This window comes from Anoplophora glabripennis, unplaced genomic scaffold, assembly GCF_000390285.2.
Source record: "Anoplophora glabripennis isolate ALB-LARVAE unplaced genomic scaffold, Agla_2.0 scaffold989, whole genome shotgun sequence".
NCBI classification, from domain to species: domain Eukaryota; kingdom Metazoa; phylum Arthropoda; class Insecta; order Coleoptera; family Cerambycidae; genus Anoplophora; species Anoplophora glabripennis.
The window spans coordinates 19,771-42,454 of record NW_019417467.1 but is presented as its reverse complement, the minus strand read 5'-3'; the positions used below and the strand labels follow the sequence as shown (position 1 = coordinate 42,454).

At 32.7% G+C, this 22,684-nt stretch overlaps 1 protein-coding gene across 1 annotated transcript in view; it reads right to left on the bottom strand.

The window, feature by feature from the left end:
- LOC108912612 (UDP-glucuronosyltransferase 2B15) overlaps window positions 1-10,273 on the bottom strand; it is a 16,780-nt gene extending 6,507 nt beyond the window's left edge. The window contains exons 1-3 of the mRNA XM_023456335.1: window positions 10,027-10,273; window positions 411-982; window positions 138-360 (exon numbers count right to left, since the gene is read on the bottom strand). Coding sequence (XP_023312103.1) covers window positions 138-360; window positions 411-982; window positions 10,027-10,261 — 1,030 coding nt within the window. The 5' untranslated portion in view covers window positions 10,262-10,273. The remainder of the gene's footprint in view (window positions 1-137; window positions 361-410; window positions 983-10,026) is intronic.
- Window positions 10,274-22,684: the final 12,411 nt, after the last annotated feature.

The following is a 22,684-nucleotide window of genomic DNA, read 5'->3' as shown; positions in this document are numbered from 1 at the left end:
ATAAATTATTATTATTATTATTATTATTATTATTATGGAGATGAAAGAAAAAATGTTTTTTAATAAATGGCTAGCTAGATTCATTATTATATATGAAATAGAATTTTTCTGGTAAAATTTGAATAACGTATTCGTACCTAAAATGCTGTTTTGTGGCATCCATTTCCGAATTTTCACATTACGAGGTAGCTCTGGAACTTCGTCTTTTTCCCATTTTAATAAAACATTCTGTGGAATTCGAGCAAATGCCCGTAGAATGGATTTAAGAATGTCTGATGGTAGTGCAGATATTTTCATATGAGACCCTAGTGAGAAATACACAACTCCTTCTTGAGACTTGTCCAAAAACTCTTTTAAATCCTACAATAGACAGTATTTAAATATTATCGATTATAAAGTACTAAACGAACCTGCGGTAATGGTTTCGGTTCTTGGACGTGGACACCACCAATGGATATGATATTTGGTACGTAAGGCCTTGGTGATTCAAAAGTAGGATGGCTATTGGAAAAAATGAGATCGACATTACTCTTCAATTCATCAATACTTGGAGCATTTGGAAAGTAACTGTTGAGAATGCGTTGATGCTGAATTTTGTTATAGAACAGAAACGCTTCCAAAAACAGTGCACCCAGTGTGTTACCTATCCTATCAAAGTAATTCATTTCTTCTGTAAATGAGAATCCACTAACAGGTACATATGAGTATGGCTCGGGGTTATTGGTCAAATAATTAACCTCTGCCTGAGCTCCGAAGGAACAGGTAAATATAATTGGTGCTTGGAAGATATTCCCGTAGAACAGTTCTGCGTCTTTCATGAACCAGTCCATAATGATTAAGTCGTACTTTTCTCCAGACTGTATCAGTTTGTGCATGGCTGGATGTCCGAATGTTCTGTTAGTGAAGTGCCAAATCAGTTTAAATGCTCCTAAGAAGTTCGAGAAGATGTTACTTCCCATTTCTAGGTAAATCTTCTCATCGCCTATGAATAATGAAATATTTTTCATTAATATTATTCGAGAGAAATATTAACTATTAACTATTAATCTATATACATATACTGCAAATATTATTGCAAACATTTTTGGAAAATGTTTTCTTCTCATTATAAGAACAAATATGAAGCCAGACGTTCATCGTCTGTAAGTAAAAAGAGCGACTTATTCTGAACATATGAATCCACTACCTGCATAGACTTATAAATTTATTCATGTTTAAAATACTAAAAACCCTTCAGAGAATGAAATACCTACTAAACTGGGGGCGACGATAAAATCGCATGTCCAAAGAATTTTAAAATTTCGCGCATAACATTTGCCTCATATTGGAAGAAAAAAAAATGTATAAAGTTTTCCTAAGTATTAGAAACAACTTTTGTTAATAATATTTTGTAGTAGCTCTAAAAATAAGGCTGCTTTACCCTTGAGGCAATTTTGGTTTTTCCAATTTTGTGAACGCCCCGTATAAATTTTTAGTTTTCTGAAACTGATTTTCGAAGTTTCAGGATAAGCAAAAATTTTTGTGAAGAATGACATTTTGTCGAAAAATGTAAACTAATTGTTTTTTACAAGAGCAGTTAAGCCATTACGGGGACACACTGTATACAGGGTGCTCCAGTATCAGCGTACAAAAATTTACCAGGGAATCGACCGGACCAAAATAAAATTAAAATTCTTAAGTTACATTGTGTTGTTTAGAAAAAAATAATAACAACTTCCCGCAATAACTCAAAAACCTTTACATGCATTTTTCTACGAGCTTATGCAGTAGTACACCCAATTTACTCGAAAACGGTACAATTTTGAGCTATGAAACAAGAGCCCATTTTTTGTTCAGAATCGATTGCAGATTCAGGAAAACGTAATCAAATTACACAAAATAGGATATGCAAAAGTTATGAAGACATGACCTTAGGAGAAGTTGGCCTAGGCTGCCCCTGGCGTCAGATCGAAGTAAGAATCATGTAGTTTTAATGATCTTTAATAGATGTACACTTCACCCAAAACTTACCTAACTCCCTGAAAGGGTTTTTGAGTTATTGCGGAAAGTTGTTATTATTTTTTTAAACAACACACTGTCTTAATAAAATATAAAATAAAAATAGTGTTATACATATACGTTTTTTTTAGTTTGTCTATAATTTTAATTTATGAATCTGAGATAACTGTATTTTAAATGAATGTAGATGCACCTATATCTATTACATAAGATCTAAATTAGAGTATTCTTGCATTGTGTGTCACCCTAATATAATATTTACATAACTAATATATAAAGAGTTCAGGGACGTTTCTTAAAGGCTGCAGTTTTTAGAGAGGATGGCAATTATCCACCTATTGGTATCCCTCAATGTGACCTTTCAAATAGATTTTCATTTCGCAGTTTAGAAGAACGTAGAACGATTGCGCAATTGATATTTTTATATAAGTTATTACATACCGCAATTGACTGTCCTTCTTTATTTTCATTGTTAAATTTTCATATACCTAGATTATCATCTCGTTTTTCTTCATTGTTTTATTTACCTACGTCAAGAATTAATATTCAAAAATACTCTCCTATTTTTCAAATGTGTGATAAATATAATCTGCTTCAAAATCAGTTTGATATTTTTAATTGTAATATAGCCAAAAAAGTTACATTTACAAATTAAATTATATTTGTTTTTTCATTTATATACTGTTTTGTCTAATTGTTTAGGTATGTAATATTTGTATTGTTACTTATCTCATATGTAGTGTATGATGTAGTTTTCTGTTTGTACCTACCCTGTAATTGGAATTTCTGTAGGGTAGTGTATTGTCTAAATAAATAAATAAATAAATAAATAAGTAATATATAAATGTTGTAGATACTAGAAAGACAACAATGTTAAAATCAAATTCTAAATATTTGCTTCTCGTTATCAGTTAATATATTTTCATACATATTTACAAATAATTTCCAGTACAATATAATTATGATAATTTTATCAATTTAAGACATTAGCAGTCAAACATAAAACCTATTAGGCCGTCAGCCCGCTGCAAAAAAAAACGTATGATTTGTCCACATATGCCCTTCAAGGTATCGTTAATTATCGCCATGCTGACCAATGAACAAGTGCAATTAGCCGGTAACCGTGGAACATGCACCGGTAAAGGTAATTGTTAATTGCAAAAAAAAATCGGGTTTTACAATTATATTTACAAGCATGCCGAGCATATTAAACGGTATTTTGGCGACAACAATTAATCGGAAAACGGTCGGCATACAGGCAGAGTAGAACCGAAGGGTCGGGTGACGCCCTTAAAAGTGTAAATAAATATTGCATTTGTAAATGATAGTTACTCGTATGCCTATTCGAAATTCAATGGTTTTTGTCATAAAGTGCACAATTTCCAAAAGGTATACTGTTCCTGAAGGTCTTATTAATTGCACACCTGTATGACTGTGTATTAATTGCACAGGTATGACAATGATATTTCCACGTATGCCCTTTTAATATATCATCCATTACGATGAGATTAATTATATAAATCATCGGCATACAGTTTGTAAGGGATCTACCTGCTGGCATACGCGAAAAAAGAGTGCATATTTTTTGGTTATGTTCCAACGATAGTGCCACGTATGCCATTGTTATTTTTGTTAAATATTGACCTAATTATACATGTTTGTCAAACGGCATACGAATCGGTTGGGACAAAATTGATTTTATCTGATAAGACAACCACGCGAATTACCAAGCGCATTGCAAATAAGTGCCACGTATGCCATTGTTATTTTCGTTAAATATTGACATAATTATGCAAGTTTGGCATACGAATTGCAAACCATAGTACTAACGTATGCCATTGTTATTTACCATTAAATATTGGCGTAATTATGCAAGTTTCTCAACCGCATAAGAATCTGACGGGATTAAAATTTTCAATATACAAATTATATTCTTTCGAAGTACTTACTATACAGCGTGGTAAAAAAGTTCTGCATAAAATTCATATTTTCGTTAAACAATTTTTTTTTCGAAAAACGGTGAGACCCGTCGATTTTTATTTGATCCAGGGCACCTTGTTATGTGGAAATTTTTTTTTTCGATAATCCACTTACGGCAGCGATGACATAATTTTTTTTTAAATGACAACGCATATTTTTTTCGTTCGAAATTGATGACAGTGATAATTATCTAAACAACGGTGTGAAAATTTCGATGTCTTACATAACAATTTTTTTTAGAAAAACGCACCTTAAGTTCTTATAAGTGATAATTGTCTACTTACACTATTAATGGCTCCGAAAAGGACAAAGTTGACAAAATTACATTTCAAACGAGTAAAATTACACTAATGTTTGTGTAAGTCTAGCGAAATTGTTCGAATTGCCCACCCTGTACCATTTGGCATTGTCCTAAGCGTGTGTAAACGCCGTCTACACTTCGTTCAAGCATTCCCGGATCGATTTGATTTACGTTTACTGGCCGGTGGATCGGGCGACGCGGAACAATCGAGTGGCCTCCGCGTTCGCCTGATTTAACACCTCTAGGCTTTTTTTGTGGGGCTATTTGAAATCGCGTGTGTACACAAACAGACCAGGTGATTTGGAAGAACTTAAAAACCGTATTCGCTTTGAAATAAATCAAATGATAGGATCTAAAATGCGTAGCTATAGATATTTTAACTAAATCTCACTTATTAGGCCATGGACAACATTATATGGTAGGCCGTGACAGTGACAGGTAATGTCATGACAACATTGTTATTATTTGACAGCTTGTATTATTATTTAATTAAAATGGGTTACACAGAAGTAGAAAATTTAAATATTATTAGGAATAAAAAAACTCCATTTTAATTCCTATAATATTTCAATTTTCTACTTCTGCTTTAATTAAATAATAATACAAACTGCCAAACAATAATATTGTTGTCATTACATTACCTGTCATTGTCACGGCCTACCATACAGGGTTATCCAAAAGTCCCGGTACTGTAGAAAAACTTTCGAAGAAAGCATTTTGGGAAAAGATGTTTCAGACAAAAGTGCAAGGATTTTTACCTGGCTATCTGATGGTGACCTTGGATTTGACCTTGACTTTGACCTTTAGGGTTATTTGAAGGTCAAGTTAAGTTTTTTAAATGGAAACCCATATTTTTTTATTGCGGACCCCTATTTTTTTATTGCGGATTTGGAAAGAGTAGGAAATTTTACATCCAAATATGTCCATGATTTTGACAATGACCTTCAAAGTCAAATGTGGGTCAACTTCCAAAAGTCCCGGTATGGCAGAACTTTCGATGAATGCATTTTGGGAAAAAATGTTTCAGACATAAGTGTAAGGATTTTTCCCTGGCTATCTACTGGTGACCTTGGATTTGACCTTCAAGGTTACCGTTTGGAGCTCAGGTTAAGTTTTTTTAAATAGGAACCCCTATTTTTTATTGCGGATTTGGAAAGAGCAAGGTCATTGTCAAAGTCATGGTCAAGACCATATTTGGACGTAAAATTTCTTGCCCTTTCCAAATCCGCAATAAAAGATAGGGGTTTCCATTAAAAAAACTTGACTTGACCTTCAAATGACCTTCAAGGTCAAAGTCAAGGTCAAATCTAAGATCACCATCAGATAGCCAGGGAAAAATCCTTACATTTTTCTCTGAAACATTTTTTCCCAAAATGCTTTCTTCTAAAGTTTTTCTGCTGTACCGGGAATTTTGGATAACCTTGTATAACATTGTCCATGAGTAATTAGGCCTCTTACGGACTAACTTAAATTTAGATTTTAGAATTTTAGATTTAGTTAAACTACCGATATGCATTCCTATCAATATCCTATGTCAAAATACATAAATTACAAATACATCTGTAAATACTTACGTAATTGCGAAAAAGGCATACATGCTTGAAAGAGGTCTAACAATTACAAGATGTCTTATTTTATTAATAAAAAAACCTTCTTTTCGTTTTTTAATAGTATCTCGCTTATTGTTGGAGATGGACCCAACTTGTATATGACTATGTTCGACAGGGAGCGTTCTATCTAAATATGAAAAAATATACAGGGTGTTCCATTTAAATTAACAAAGTTCTGCGACTATTTTATTTGGACTTCACTTGATTTTCTACTATAATTTTCGAAATAATAAATCGAATAAAAAATCGTGTAACTTTTGTATTTCACATTTTTTTAGGTATAACTCTAAAAACAAAAAAGTTAAAGGGGGTCAAAATATAGTGAATAACCCTGTACGCGCATTGTGGTCCAAATAGCGAGCAGCATTTAAGGGATGAGGGAACCCATGAAGTGTATACTCCAAGTCTCAGGTATGCCGCGTCTCGGCTAGAACTCAAAAATGATGTAGTAATTTGTATGCTAAAACTCATAAATAGATATAATTCACGCAGCCATCGTATCAGACAAAATCAATTTTGTTCCAACCGATTTGTGTGCCGTTTAAAAAAACTTGCATAATTAGGTAGATATTTAACAAAAATAACAATGGCATACGTGGCACTATCGTTTGCAATGCGCTTGGTAATTCGCGTCGTTATCTTATCAGGTAGCATGATTTCGTTCCAACTGATTCGTATGCCGTTTGTCAAACTTGCATAATTATGTCAATATTCAACAAAAATAACAATGGCACACGTGACGCTATCGTTGAAACATAACCTAAAAATTTGCTATCCTTAAAACAGTTTTTTTAGAATGGGTTCCACGATAACCGTATGCCCTTTAGGAAATCAAAAGTTCATTATAAAACAGTAATTTTGCAATCTTAATTTAATTTGACATTATCATTGTCATACCTGTGCAATTAATACACAGTCATACAGGTGTGAAATTAATTAAACCTTCGGGAACCGTATGCTCTTTGGAAATTGGGCATTTTATGCCAATAACCGTGGAATTTCGAATAGGCATACGTATAACTATCATTGACAAATGCAATATTTATTTACATTTTTAAGGGCGTCACACGACCCTTCTGTTCCACTGTACCCATATGCCGACCGTTTTGCGATTAATTGTTGTTGTTAAACTCCCGTTTTTTATTCCCGGCATGTTTGTAAATATAATTGTAAAACGTGATTTTTTTGCAATTAACAATTACCTTTACCGGTGCATGTTCCATGGTTACCGGCTAATTCCACTTGTTGATTGGTCAGCATGCCGATAAATTAACGATACCTTGAAGGGCATATGTGGAGAAATCATACGGTTTTTTGCAGCGGGCTGACGGCCTATATGCAGTGTTTAATACACCACTCTTGTCCAAAACAGTTCCAGTAATTATATCTGTACAATAATACAAATATTATTTTGAGGAAACTTACATTGTTAAAATTACAGTTATTTACTACGAAGCAAAATAACAACACTCAAAACGATGAAAAGAACTGTAACGACGGTTGCCCAGTTGTTGTCAGCATTGTCAGTTAGTAGATCAGACCAATGTCTATAAAACTGAACGAAATATTTTGTTAATTCAAGGTATTACTGTTTTTGACTAGATGACTATTTTTTATTGATTTAAACGTGTTTTTTTTAACCAATGTCAAGTTAAACGCAAATCTTGAGGTTGCAAATATGTTTAATTTAATATATGTATATTTATTTGCAATAATAATTTTAATTTGTCATATTAAACATTATGTCTATTATGAATACGGTTAAAATATGTATTCTGTGATGAACATTACTTATGTCGATTTGAATAAATATTATGTTAGCATGCAAGAGAAATATTTTGTTAAATTAATATCAAGAGAATAGCATATGAGTGTTGAATAAACTGTATATTTTTTTAAATTAATTAAATCGATTCTCGACTGAAAAAAAAAATATATTTTTTTTTTTCAGTGTAAAAAAGCTGATATTTAAAATATCTAGAGTGTATCGGAATAACATACCACCAATCTGAGAGGTATTACAATTATATGCATGCCGTTTTTTGTTTTTAATATAGATACAGGGCGTTCAAGAAAATAAAAAAAAGCAGAAAACAGTAATCATTCTGAACATATGTATGTTGTAGCCAAGACTTTTTCGTTTCTTATTAAATAACACAAAAAAAGTCTTCTATAGTCACGTTCTATATTAATTGAATAATAAAGTTTATGAATAACAAAAACAAATCTGAGGGGAATAAATACCTAGCGGACATACTTTTAATATTTGCGCTTTTCTTCGAAAATATAGCGATTTAGTGAATTTTGGCAAATATATGTTTTTTGTGTGGAATCAAAAAGTACATAAGAAAATCATATTAAGGATCCTAAAACCCCAACCTTAAAAAAAGTTGTGATTTAAAATATTTATAACAAACCTTTATAATTTATTTTGAAACTAAACAAACTGAGCTATTCCTTCAAAAATGTCTGTCCAAAAATTTAATAAAAAAAACAAATTGATGTATCGATTTTGAAAATAGTGACAAATCTAATTAAAAGAAAATAAAACACCTGTATCCTAAAAACAAAAGACAGGATTCATAGGAAAATACAGTTCTTATTTTTTTGATGTTCTATTACCGCTGGGATTTATGTTACGTTATTCTGAAACATCCTGTATAGCAAAAAATTAAATTATGTTGAAATGTATCTCAATGAATTAGAAATTGGCAAAATATTATTATAAATAATATTCAAGTTATTATTGAACACAACGGAAGCCATGCATTAATAAATTTAGGGTTTAGGAAAATTCCCCACATTAAAAATATGATCTATAGCCTGTTTGGAAATGAAAGAGAGTAATAAAACCCCGAGATAAGAACCGGCCATGGGCGTGGTAAATATTTCGTTTCAGGTAATTATCGGGTAACACTAATGCTAACAAAAATGACAGGGATTGGAAAATCGACTATCTACAGACTTTTAAATACTGTAACTCCCCCAAAATCATCTACAAGGAGGTCAAAAGTCGTTATAGATGATTTCTTCAAAAATGTCATTCGCAGAAAAGTACTCTCATTTTATTTTAAAAAAGAAATACCAACGCTAAACAAAATTTTAAGTGCACTTTCAGAGGACAACGACTAATTGTCATGGATAATGCCAGTTACAATTCACGGCAGACCGAGCGGACGCCTACGACTGCTTGGAGGAAAGCCGATATAATTCAATGGTTATCCGGAAAAAACATTTCTTTTGAAACAGATATGGTGAAAAAGGAACTTTTGACATTTGTCAATCTTAATAAAGATCAGAAAAAATATGTTATCGATAAAATGGCAACAAATCGCCAAATAACGGTACTACGATTACCACCTTATCACTGTGAACTTAACCCAATCGAATTAGTCTGGGCGCAGGTAAAAGGAGATGTAGCGCGAAATAGTACAACGTTTAAATTAAGTGACGTGAAAATTTTGTTAAAAAATTCCTTGGAACGAGTAACTGCAGATAACTGGCAAAGATGTATACATCATGTACAAAAAGAAGAGGAGAAAATGTGGGAACTCGATAATTTAATTGACGTTACTGTGGAACCTATCGTTATCAATCTAGGAGACGAAGATAATTCATCAGAATATTCAGAGGATGAATTTTAATATACCTACCTTTTTATTTTCTTTATTGTACATTTATACAACACTACATTTACTCACCATAATTTGAATTTTCAAAATACATATATTTTTGTGTGGAATAAAAGTCTATTCATTAAATTTAAATAAATATTTTGATAATAATATTGAATAATTTTATTTGAATTACTAAAATCCCTCTTAACCCGGTTATGATGCTTAAAGTAGCCTCATGTTTTGAAATGCTGTTTTTATATTGTTTACTTATAAGAGAAATGGACCGAGAAATTGAAGGGGCATAGACAAAGACGGATTGTCGGGGATTAAATTTTAGCTACCTGCTACAATTTAGTACAACCCGGTCACACAAAGTTTTTTTAAAAGTACACCTCATCTATACATAATATAAAAATATTGAATATAAGCACCAGTACTACATTTATTTACGATTTGCATACATAATAAGCTTTTATTACTCTCTTTAATTTCTAAACAAACTATAGTGGGTTCTACTTACTATCGATCTCTTCTAAGAAACCATCTAAATAGATATCCTTGTAATTGGGAATCGGGTCTTTCAATGGGAATGCGCTCACCATAGTGACCTTATGACCTCGTTCCGCCAATTTCGTCAATATCACCTCTCCGAATGTCTGGTGGCTTTTGCCGGGATGCCCGTAAATTCCTAACACTCTCTTGCATTCCGTCAGCGCCACTGCCATGAGAATAATAAAAATTATTATCGAGCGCATCCTTGATGTGTACGCATATACCTAATACATAAATAACAACTTATTATGATATCTGAAGTATATAAAGTGTCTATTATCTTTTATCAAATTTAATCACTACTCATAGTTCGTGAGGTTTCATTTAATAGTCAATTATTTAATTTTACATATCATTCAAGACTAAAGTAAGGTCCAGGCGTTACAGGCCCCAAATTTAGTCACTAGTACCTTTTCCGAATAAGGTACTTACCCTATATAGTCTTCAATAAATTTTAATACATGCATTTATGAGTATAAATCCATCTACATAATATAATTTTTGTTGTATAGTGTACTGTTAAAATATAGTCAAATATTTTAATTACACCTGTATAAATGCAGAATAGAAAAGTTAATTTAACATACAGCGGATATAGCGAAACAAATTTTCCATACATTAGTTCTACAAATGAAATTTGCTAATAATTTCCTGGTAAAGTAATGGAGTGACTTCTACGACATAATTCCATTTTTATGGTTTGTGTTTTAACTATTATAGTAGCAAACTCCTTTGTCTTTGTTGATTTGTCTCAATTGCTAAGTTTTCTCTAACACAATAATCACCCCTAAAATATGTTCTCCATGGATTCTCATAAAATTTAGAATCTTTCAATTACTGTTCAAAAGATATTTACATGCAGATAACTGGGTTGTATCACTGGGTAGAACCAACTAATTAATTAACTAAGTAATTCTGCAAGTGGCTGTGATTACCACTTACTAAGTAACGATACATTGATCAACCTAATTACAAATAAAAAAGTCACATCAAATAACAACAATTTTTACTTTGATATTAATTTTTTTAATTGCAAGCCATAAGAAGGAACACTTTAAATTTAGATATTATTAGTTCACTTTTTATGGGCATTCGATTATGCAAAAATATAATTTTCACATGAATTAATCTATGCATTTGTGAAGCATATCTTGTGTATTTCTGCGCGTGATATTGTATTTTTAGTTCTCTACACCGTGACGTAAAAATTTCAGTAAAAATTTTACTGAACTTTAAATTAGAGTAACAATTAGGTAGATATTTAGTTTTCAAATCTTTTTTTCTCGGAAAAGTGAATAATTTGGTATTTCGGCAAAAAAGAGTACCTACTTACGCCACATCATACAATAATGATGAATGGTCGTAACACAGACAATATAGCTTCGCTCCAGACCGCTACTGGAATAGCACAGCAGTTTTAAATTTCCAAATTGCCGGTAGAGTACGCAATCATCGGCCCGCATTCCTACCGTATCCTAGCAACATATAAACAATAGTTTGGCACGCGTACTTACGGTTTATTTTGTATGACGTAGATATTGATAAAAATGTTTTAAAGAATCAATGAATGTAGCTTCATATGATATTCTGCAGCGGTGTCACAGTTAGGTTATTTAATCATAATTTAGTTAATACTACTGTTTTCATTTTTTGGTATTGAAATAGGTACTGCAGAAAATATATTTCAAAATAAACAAAATTCGTAATGATATTTTAAACAGCTTGTAATATAATTTTTTAATATTTGATGATGTTGATAAATTTATTTACTATACAAGGTGGGTTATTAGTACGTCGCCGAATGTAGGTACAGGTTTTTTTTTGTATTTTGACTCCCACTTATAGGCTTAATAATAATTAAAGATAGAAAAAATTTTAATTACAAATATACTACGTTTCCTTTATTTCTTTTGACATCTAAATTTGCTTAATTAAATAACATTAAAATACCTACCAAACTTTACAAATTTTCCACATGCAAGTAATTATGATGATATCGTTGAAAATATGCTTTAATTTACTATTAGATATATTTCTTTTAATAAGTACTTGTAAATTTTCAGGCCTTTAATAACACACTTTATTGAAGTGTTCCCACAAAAATATGTCTAAGGGACTGAGATCGGGGCTGTTTTCTGGCCACCTAATTAATATTTTTTTTTATGTTCATTGACGAAATTCATCCTTCAAAATAAATTTGCTAAGACGTCACAACGCATGAGACAAAAAAACAGTTTTTGCTTGTACCTCGGGAATTATCGAATTATCAAAAAATCTCCCACGGTCCTAATTGGTGATAGAGTGAAAAACGTCCGAAGTCCGTATTCGGGACCAGGGTGTGTGAGATTATACTCGTGCGTTAAATCGAAAAAATAATTGAAAAAATCTCCCCACACTCCTAGTTCTGATTGTTCTTTTTCCGTTGAATGCAAAATGTCCGAAGTCCGTATGTGGAAAGTAAATTTCGGAAACAAGAGGTGTGTGAGGTGATACAGTAAAAAAGGTCCTATAACTCGGAACCGGTGCGTTGAATCGAAAAAATAATTAAAACAATCTCCCCATAACCCTGGTTCTGATTCTCCATTCTGCGTTGAATGGAAAAGGTCCGAAAAACAAGAAAGTTAGTCAAACATTGCAACGGTAGTAGCGTACGCATTATCTGTTGTTTTTTTTTTAAATAAATCTCGTATTCAACCACCCCTAGAGGTTCCAACAATTATGTTAAGTAAAAAATTAAGGTATTATTCTGAACGAAATTTTACATTTTTTAATTTTTTTGAAATAAATAATTAATTAGGTAAATTCATAGTTTTAATTCTAACTTGATTTATTTTATTTAGCATTTAACACAAATGTAATTTCCAAACAAAAGATAAGTTCCATATAAATCTCCAATCACATAATTAAAGGCATTAAATTTATTTGGAACTTATTATTTAGCAACAAAGCCACCGCTAGAGCTGCCCCCTATTACTGAGTAGAAGAGTTACCACGCTAAATTTTATTGCTGGATGCCGGCTAACAAGACCCTGCATCCTTTTTAGCTTGTTAATATCCAGTATTTAGCGCGCGGTCTGTAGCGATAAGCTATATTGTCTGTGAATGTAATTTGAAAAATTTTTAAATTCAACAATCTAATTCTATCTAATCTTTTTATAAAATTCTCAACTTTTAATCAACAACTTTAAAATGAAAAGAGATCAATCAAATTTTTCCTCATTGTCATACATAATATAATTGCGAGACTCATAATTATTTTGCTATAGGCACATGAAAGATTTTAGGTCAGATTAAATCGATCTAGCTCCTAATACAGAACCTTCATAAATGTTTACAAGCCACGTGTCCGCCGAGCGTAGGCAACCAACAATACACGGTTGGGAAGATCAAGTGTAAACCTCTAAACCTCAGTGGAGTGGTTGAAGGGGTTACATGTAATTAAATAAAATTGTTTTTAAAATTGATTGACATGAACTATCGATATTAAACTTATTACATACTTCCGAAACATACTTTTGTTTGAAATGAATAAATGGCAAAGCTTTATTATGAAAGCAAAATGATTATGATGTGAACCTATAACAGTTTATTATTATTTTTATTCAAATACATAGTAAAATAAATATAGACAGTTTATTTTTTATTATAGATAAAAAATAACATTACGAAAAATTATATTAATTTACAAACTATTGCTGTTCGCTGCAAATTCAAATTCATAAATTAGTATATTTCACTAGCTATCCGCAAATTTACTCTCTTGTGCATATTTTCATACATACTTTGCAGTTGCTGTTCTGTAATATTCATGACACCTCTACACAAACGCCTAGTTTTAAGGGATGTAAACCGGATTTTCTGCAGCCCAGGTTCTATAATTTTGGCTATATACATAACCTGATATGCTTTGTCAGTAAAAAACGACAAGTCCAACAAATTATTATTTATGTTTTCTATTTATCGCTCACAGTACTGTAATCGTATTCCATAGTCCATGAGAAGTATTCCTGCACATAGGTTGCCTTGTATGGGTGTAAATGCAGTTGTTTTTAAAGCTTTATGACATGCTCTAATAAAGCCTAAAAGCCTAAAATGAACATTTTAGGTTATAAACTATACTTCAATCTAATCTCAAATTGAAATAAAAATTTCAAAGTTAAAACGTTTTAGAGACAAACTAAATTTGGGAATATTTGCACGAACTTAACAAAAAAAACCCTGTTTGAGCAGACAACTTTGATACGGACATTGTAGGACTTTGATTTATTCGTTGGTGTATATTACCGATGACATTCTCTGTAAGTACAGTTGATCTGCCCGTAGATTTTCCTTTGCAAATGCAGTGTTTGGTTTCAAATCTTTTGACAATAGCATACTTCGGTTTAAGAAAGTATATCATAGTCAATTTTTGCGTTTGGAAATTCCGTCATAAATTGTACGATGCAGGATTGTAAAGAGTATGACTCGTCTTTGGCAGAAAACACAACAGACCACAGCGAGGGAAAAACTTAATAGAATTCAGAGATTGGCCTGTTTAGGTATAACGGGGGCGATGGCATCGACCCCGACAGCTGCACTAGAAGTCATGCTAAATCTGCCACCGCTGCATATAGTGGTGGAGAGAGAAGCGCGGCTAGCAGCATATCGACTCAGGAATAATAATGACTGGAGGGGTGGTTCCCACTCCAGGATCAAAGATACATCTATGTCGGAACCAATTCTTGGGATGGTATCCGACAAGATGGTTCCAAAGTTTCACTTCCACAAGCCATTTGAGACTCGAATAGAGGATCAAAGCGAGTGGGAGGAAAGGTTTAATACCCTGGAAAGGTGGAGCCTAGTATGGTTTACAGATGGCTCCAAAATGACCAGAGGGACGGGTGCAGGAATATATGGACTCAGACCCAGATGGAGTGCAAGCTACAGTCTGGGGGAGTTCCCTACTGTATTCCAAGCAGAAATCTTCGCAATAATGGCGTGTCTGGCAGAGAATGTACGTAGAGGTTATAGACGTAAACTCATATATATATTCTCTGATAGTCAAGCTGCAATTAAAGCTTTAGCCGCACACAAGGTAAGTTCAAAACTGGTGTGGGACTGTTTACAAATGCTGACTGAACTGGCCACCAACAATACAGTCAGACTGTGTTGGGTGCCAGGGCACAAAGGCATTTGTGGAAATGAGAAAGCGGATGAACTTGCGAGGAAGGGATCCGAGACAGTGTTCATTGGCCCGGAGCCCTTCTGTGGCACATCTCCCAGTGTGGTCAGGCGGGCTCTGGGCAAATGGACAGAGACAGAACATAGGAAATACTGGACTTCAAGGCCAGGACATAGCCATTCCAAGGAGCTTATGGAGTATCCTTCGAATGGAAGAGCGAATGAGTTACTGAGCTTGAATAGAATCCGGCTCAGGAGAGTGACAGGACTCATAACGGGACACTGTCACTTTAGGAAACATCTACATAGACTAAAGCTTGTAGACAGTCCGGTCTGCCGAGGATGTGAATCGGCGGATGAAACTTCTCTGCATATCCTGGGCGAGTGCCCGGGATTTGCACGTAGCAGAATGACGCTCCTTGGGAGACCCTATTTGGAACCCAAGGAATTGAGAGAAGTGTCAGCAAGGAAGATTTTGGACTTTGTAAAAAGGACAAATCTACTTGCTGAATAGGACTAGTAGTGGGACGCACAATAGGCCTAATTAGGCCGCAGTGCTATGGGACTTTTTAAAGGACCAACCACTAGATGAAGAAGAAGAAGGAAGAAGAAGATGACTCGTCTTCATTTCGAGTTCAGCTTCGAAAATGAGCCATTACAATAAAGGCGTCTTGTTCTGGAATCAACGGCATAATGCGTTCTGAAATAAAAATATGTATTATTAACCTCAAAATTTTGTTTCCGAAAGCAACTGACTGATATGTTCAATTTAATATTGAAGCAAAAGAAACAATAAAACGACGGCAGCATGAGAATAAACACGGAGGACGGACGCCATTAAAAAATGCACAAATGTCAATTTAGCGTCATCGGTCATAAAGATTCGTTTACAAAAAACAGTAAGAAACCATTGCGTCTACACTCAAGATTATCCGATCGCTGATTGGTTGAATGAAATGTCGTGAAAAATTAAACCAATTATAAGCCGGTACCTGCTAAAATTTGCCAGGTACTTTGTTGCACGACTGTTGCGTCGCCTAGAGGGCGAAAACAACTCTAACCAGTGTTGCGAGAAATAACTACAACCTAATGCTACAGCATGCATTTACTTGTTTCTCGCAACACTGGTTAGAGTTGTTTTCCCCTTCTAGGCGACAGTCGTGCAACAAAGTACCTGGCAAATTTTAGCAGGTCGCTTCCACCGTAGTAGCCATTTGAATGCCATAGTGGAAGTCGGCACGACAGACAGGTTGAGCCATTGTGCTTCGCGTACTAAATATAATTAATGTTTCAAACAAAAATACTGATCACGTGGCTTGTAATCCTTTACGAAGGCTCCGTACACGCATGCGCATTAACCACTAATATTATTTTAAATTAAGGTATGTGGTTCTCAAGTGTGTAATATACAGTTACATACAATATACAAAAAATATATTTTTAATGTTTCAGATATCTTCAATTTACATGGCACTCCAAAGTAGACTGGTTATTCCGTAAATATTTTATTTAACAATTAATACCCTCACAAAAATTTTGAAGTACAGTAAACGAATTGCACATTATCTATTTTTTGTGCATACATACATTGGGGCTGACTGATCAGCTCTATCCCTACATTCAGCTGACTGACTTTTTAGAATTTGTATAACGATTTTCAGCCTTAGTAAATTCATTTTATTACCTCGGTAGGTACGACAACTTTGATACCTGAGACATCTGTTATGACTTTCGCTTGAGTAACCACAGTACGTTGTGTGTACTCTATCCAATATGTTTGAATAGGGTAAAGTCCAAAAATTTAGCAGTATCGGTCTGAAACATATGCGGGGACGATTTTCTTTTCTGAGGGGGTTAATAACAGTAGTATTACCCTTTAATATGATAGATATTTTTAAAATCTACTAACCGACATTATGAGAGAACGTTATAAATAAAATAATATAATATTTTATTTCACTTTGCGACCACAGACATAGGCCGTTAATAAAACTAACAATAAAAAAATACGCGTGAATTTACCTACACCGACGACCATGCCGTTAAAAGGATTTCAACTGAACTACCGGTAGTGAACCAGCAACAAAGACAAATTTATGCCCATAAAACGAGTTAATAAAAGATAGCTAGAACAGATGGGTCGCCAGGTTGGCGACGTTGCCACTCATTTAGGAAAATCATAAAGTACAAATAATAAATGAACAAGTTGAAACATATTTTATTAAAAGAATTTTTGTATATTTGGCATATAAATAACACACACTCGGGCATAAGCAACATGCTTTTATAGTAAAACGCATTTAACATAGATGTAGCAAATTATTTATGCATACAATATTATTCGTTTAATGCCAAGAACTTGCCGTGTGTCTTACTAATACTAATCCTCAGTAGGTATTACAAATTTTTTCTTTAAATAATGTTATATTTTAATAGTACCGAATTATTTTAAAAGATAAGGAAATTTAAGAATTTAATGTCACAACAATGTTTCTCGTTTATATGCTAGCTGTATATCGACATTTGTCGATCAAATTTGATACATGGGTATGTTGATGGGTGTTGAATAACCTGGTAATATTATATTTTTGATAAAAAAATGTCTAATACCATTTTATGGAAAAATGGCCCTTTTAAGAAATCGTAGTAGGTCGGCTTTTGTCGCATCAATGAAATGATTACTAAAATATAACCTCTCTTCAGAGTACTATTTGCAAAAAAAATTGGATTGCGGAAAGTCCACAGCCTTCTCACATTTTCAGAGGCGTTAATCTGAAAAACGGGACACACTGTATGTTGCAATAAGCTGATACAATATATTTTGAAATTTTTTCTCTATAATCAGGTATTTACCCAATAAAATGGAAAAATATATTAAAATAATGTTTAGACTTCTTCAAAGTGATTTCCTTTTTATTTTTAAAACAATGGAGATTAAACAAATACATCTCCAAATTAATTCCTGTACATGTTATATGTTAATAAATTAATTAATTCCAAATTCATATTTAACAGTGATCATGACAACATTTTTAAGCAATAAACTTCACTACCCTTACAAAAAATATCGTCTTTAATCACATGGTTCCTAATAAAATATTAAATTTACTTATTTGTCTTGTTCAGTAATATTTGTTATTTAAATAGTGGATTAATAGGATGAGTAAAAAAATATGGGGGCTGAGCTTGTTGGTTCATTCCTAACTCATTTAAAAGAAAAATATATTTTCACGTAATACTAGTAATATAGATAAGAGTACTAAATTGCAAGTCATATCTATTAGTACGCGGGTACCACAGACGCATAAATTCGAGCAAGTCAGACATTAGTTTTAAAATAGAGAGCATTATCACATCATTTTAGCCATGTCATATGACGCTGCAAATTTTCCTAATCTATCCACCAAATGGTTAATTTGAGTTCGGTGTCAATTGCTTTAATCGCAATTTGATAACCGCTGGTTGGTCGAAGTGCATCAATTTGATAATGATATAAACTAGCTTGAACTAATATGTCTCTAGTAAACTACGCTAACAGATATAGACGCATTTTTTTTATTATTAGTTTATACATACCAGTTGTGAAAATGAATATTTCTTTTGGCTTGCAAGTGGAGCAAAGGAATTAGTACTACCATTGTATTGTTGGACGATACTAAAAAATCTTTTGGTCCTTCCAAACAGTTTCCTTTTTATTTTTTAAGAATTTAGGAGATATTATAGTATATAAAACTGTAGAACATACAAGGATATTAAATTTTAATAACTATTTAGAAGCGAATTCACAATTAACAACAAAAAACAAGTAAACTCCAAAATGAAGCTCTGTCAAAAAGCCTGCAAGTAAGATCAATATTACATTAAAACACAACATTCTGTTTTACCGGCAGCGATCGGTGTATTTTGTGACGATATTTTATTCAACCAATCAGCGGTCGCATTATCTCGAGTGTAGACGTAACGGTTTGTCATTGATTATTGTACCTAAACGAATCATTAATATTGGTGACGCCAAGAGATGATGGATTTTTCGTTACCAGTACCAGTCTTGCAGTGTTGGCTGCCTAAGTTGAGTTGTCACGTGGCTTATAAACATTTATGAAGGCTCTGTATAAGTAACCATAATTAATTGCTGGCCTTACTTTACCAGTAGTAAGAAATTCGGTTAGAATGGACGCATGTTATTTTTCATTGAAATACGTGTAATTTGGAACAGTAAATCCATCGCTGCAACATCTGTATTCAAATGAATGAAGCTAATTTCAGACATGTGGACATATACAAAAAATTATTTTTATCTTTGCTAGCAGTACAAGTTCAAATATACCGTTATCGATAAAGCAGATGTTCTAATACTACTACTACTTCCATTACAAAAACAATTACTGACAATATTGATCTGATGAACTGTTCTATTGCCACGACATACATACCACGCCATTTTTTTACTCTGTAGTCTGAAATAAGAAAAAATTATTATTAAATGAAAATTTTTTGTTATATGTCAAAAACATCAAAACTAGATATTCTTATATTACATACATATTAACAACTGTTAAATTACTTAAATTACTGTCAACCATTTATTTTTTGAAAAATTTTTTATATTAAAAGTGCTTTTTAATTAAAAGTGACAATAATTATTCAATAATATTAGAAACTAAAACAGTAGTTTTATTGTGTCCTTACTCAAGACGCTTTTGTGTTTACAAACCCGCGTGAGCACTTGCTGCTAGTGATATTCTATTTGAAATATTGAATAATCATACGTCAGTCTTACTTTTTTACTACTAAGTGTAAGTAACGAAAAAAATAAGGGTCGATATTAAGTTATATAAAAGTAATGGTGCTATCAACAGTGAATTTGTAGACCTATAAAATACTGGACACTGAGCCAGACCATCAACGAAACTATTGCAAATCATTTTAATGACTTTTAGTATGTTTGTTGATCATTTCTGTGGTGTCAGCCCAATACGTAATGATTATTCTCCAAGTAATATTTTAAAATTTTATGTATTTATATTTTGAAAATGGAATGAAAATGTTCTAAATGTCCATGCAATTACAGATAAGAGATTTACAATTTGAAGTCCTGGACAGCACAATCTATCTGTCATTGCACAGGATGATTCACTATATTTTGACCCCTTATTAACTTTTTTGTTTTAAGAATTATAAAACATAGTGAAATACAAAAGTTGCACGATTTATGAAGTTTTCGAAAACGATAGTACAAAAACAAGTAAAATTCAAACAAAATTACCGCAGACGTTAACTTTGTTAATTTAAATGGAACACCCTTTATATTTTTACATATTTGGATAGAACGTTCCCTGTTGAGCATAGTCATATAGGGTTTGTTGGGTCCATCTCTAACAATAAGTGAGATAGTATTAAAAAACTGAAATAAGTTTTTTTATTAAGAAAATAAGACTTTTTGTAATTGTTAGACCTCTTTCAGGCATTTTTGCCTTTTTTCCAATTACGTAAGGATGTAGGTTTAGTTGTAATATATTTCGATACATCGGACATAGATACGGTCCAAAATGCGTACAGGTAATTTACCAAATTCGCACTAATTTGTCCGTGAGAGGCCTATTTACTCATGGACAATGTTATATGGTAGGCCGTGACAGTGACAGGTAATAAATGTTATGACAACATTGTTATTGTTTGTATTGTATTTAATTAAAATGGGTTACACAGGAATGGAAAATTGAAATATAGGAATTAAAATAGTTAGGTACTTTATTTTAATTATTCTCCATACTCTATTTTCATTCCTAATAATATTTCAATTTTCTACTTCTGTGTAACCTATTTTAATTAAATAATAATACAAACTGTCAATAAATAACAATGTTATTACTACCTGTTACTGTCACGTCCTACCATATAACATTGTCCATGAATAAATAGGCCTCAATCAGTGATATTTAGTTAAAATACCTGTACGAATTTTGGACCGTATGCGATATGTCAAAATATTGCAACTAAATCTCTAAATTCTTATGTAATTGGAAAAAATGCAGAAATGCCCGAAAAAGGTCTAACAATTACAAAATGTCTTATTATCTTAATAAAAAAACATCTTTTCGTTTTTTAATATTATCTCGCTTATTGTTAGAGGTGCACCCAACAAACCCTATATGGCTATACTAGACAGGTAACGTTTTATCCAAGTATGTAAAAATATACAGGGTGTTCAATTTAAATTAACAAAGTTAACATCCGTGGCTATTTTGTTTGGACTTCATTTGTTTTTCTACTTTCATTTTTGAAAACTTCATAAAAAATCGTGTAACTTTTGTATTTCACATTTTTTTATAACTCTAAAAACAAAAAAGTTAAAAGGGGGATCAAAATATAGTGAATCACCCTGTACTTATATACTTATATACTTACAAAAATGCATGTTTAATAATATTTATAATTGTTTTAACGAAATAGCAGATACTTCAAAAACGGTATCAAGTTTTGATATTAACTCAGATCTACAAAAGATGCATATATTTGGTAGCTCCGAAATGAAATAATAACGAGCGTTCAAATAAAAACGTGGTCAAGTTGGTTCTGAAAATTTGGACGTAGGGCGTAGCGTATAGCAAATGAACTTAAATGTCATCTGTCAAAGCGCTATATCGCCGCTCTCAATTTGAATATTTTCGTTTTAAAAAGCGTTTAAAATGGTGTTTTCTCAAGAACAAAAAGTGTTTATCATAGAGTCCTACTTTAGAAATGGCCGCAAGCTTGATGGAATATGGAAGTATTCTATTGAGGAATGTTTCATAGAATTTCAAAATCAATTTCCCGGCGTTGTTGAGTACAAAATTTTTCAAAGTGCAGTTCAGCGTTGTGTTAATGTTTTTCGTGAAACGGGCAGTGTAACAAGAAAAGAAGGAAGCGGCCGACCTAAAAAGCGGACTGAAGAATTAAAAGAAAATGTCCAACAAATAATGGAAAATGCGCCAAGAACTTCTGTACGTGTTTTATCACAAATGGTGGGAGTATCAGTCGGTACCTGCCACACAGTGTTAAAAAAAGGTTTGCGTTTGTTCTCCTATCGTTTAACTTGTCAGCAAGAACTTCATGAAGTTGATTTTCCGCGACGGGCTGTATTTTGTGAATGGTTTTTAAACAACTACGGTGAACTTCATAATATCACCTTTCTTTCTGATGAAGCCTGGTTTCATTTAAGTAGTTACGTAAACTCACAGAATATGAGAATGTGGTCTTCTGAAAAACAAGATAACTTTTTTGTCGATGGCCCTCTACACGCTCAAATAATTGGAGTTTGGTGTGCTCTCAGTAGAAGGAGGATTTATGGACCTATTTTTTTAATGGTACTCTTACTGCGCAAAGGTATAGAGAAGAAATTATCGCTCCTTTTGTTAACCAGCTGGAAGAAAACGAAATTACAAACTTTTACTTTCAACAAGATGGCGCAAGGGCATATACGGCAG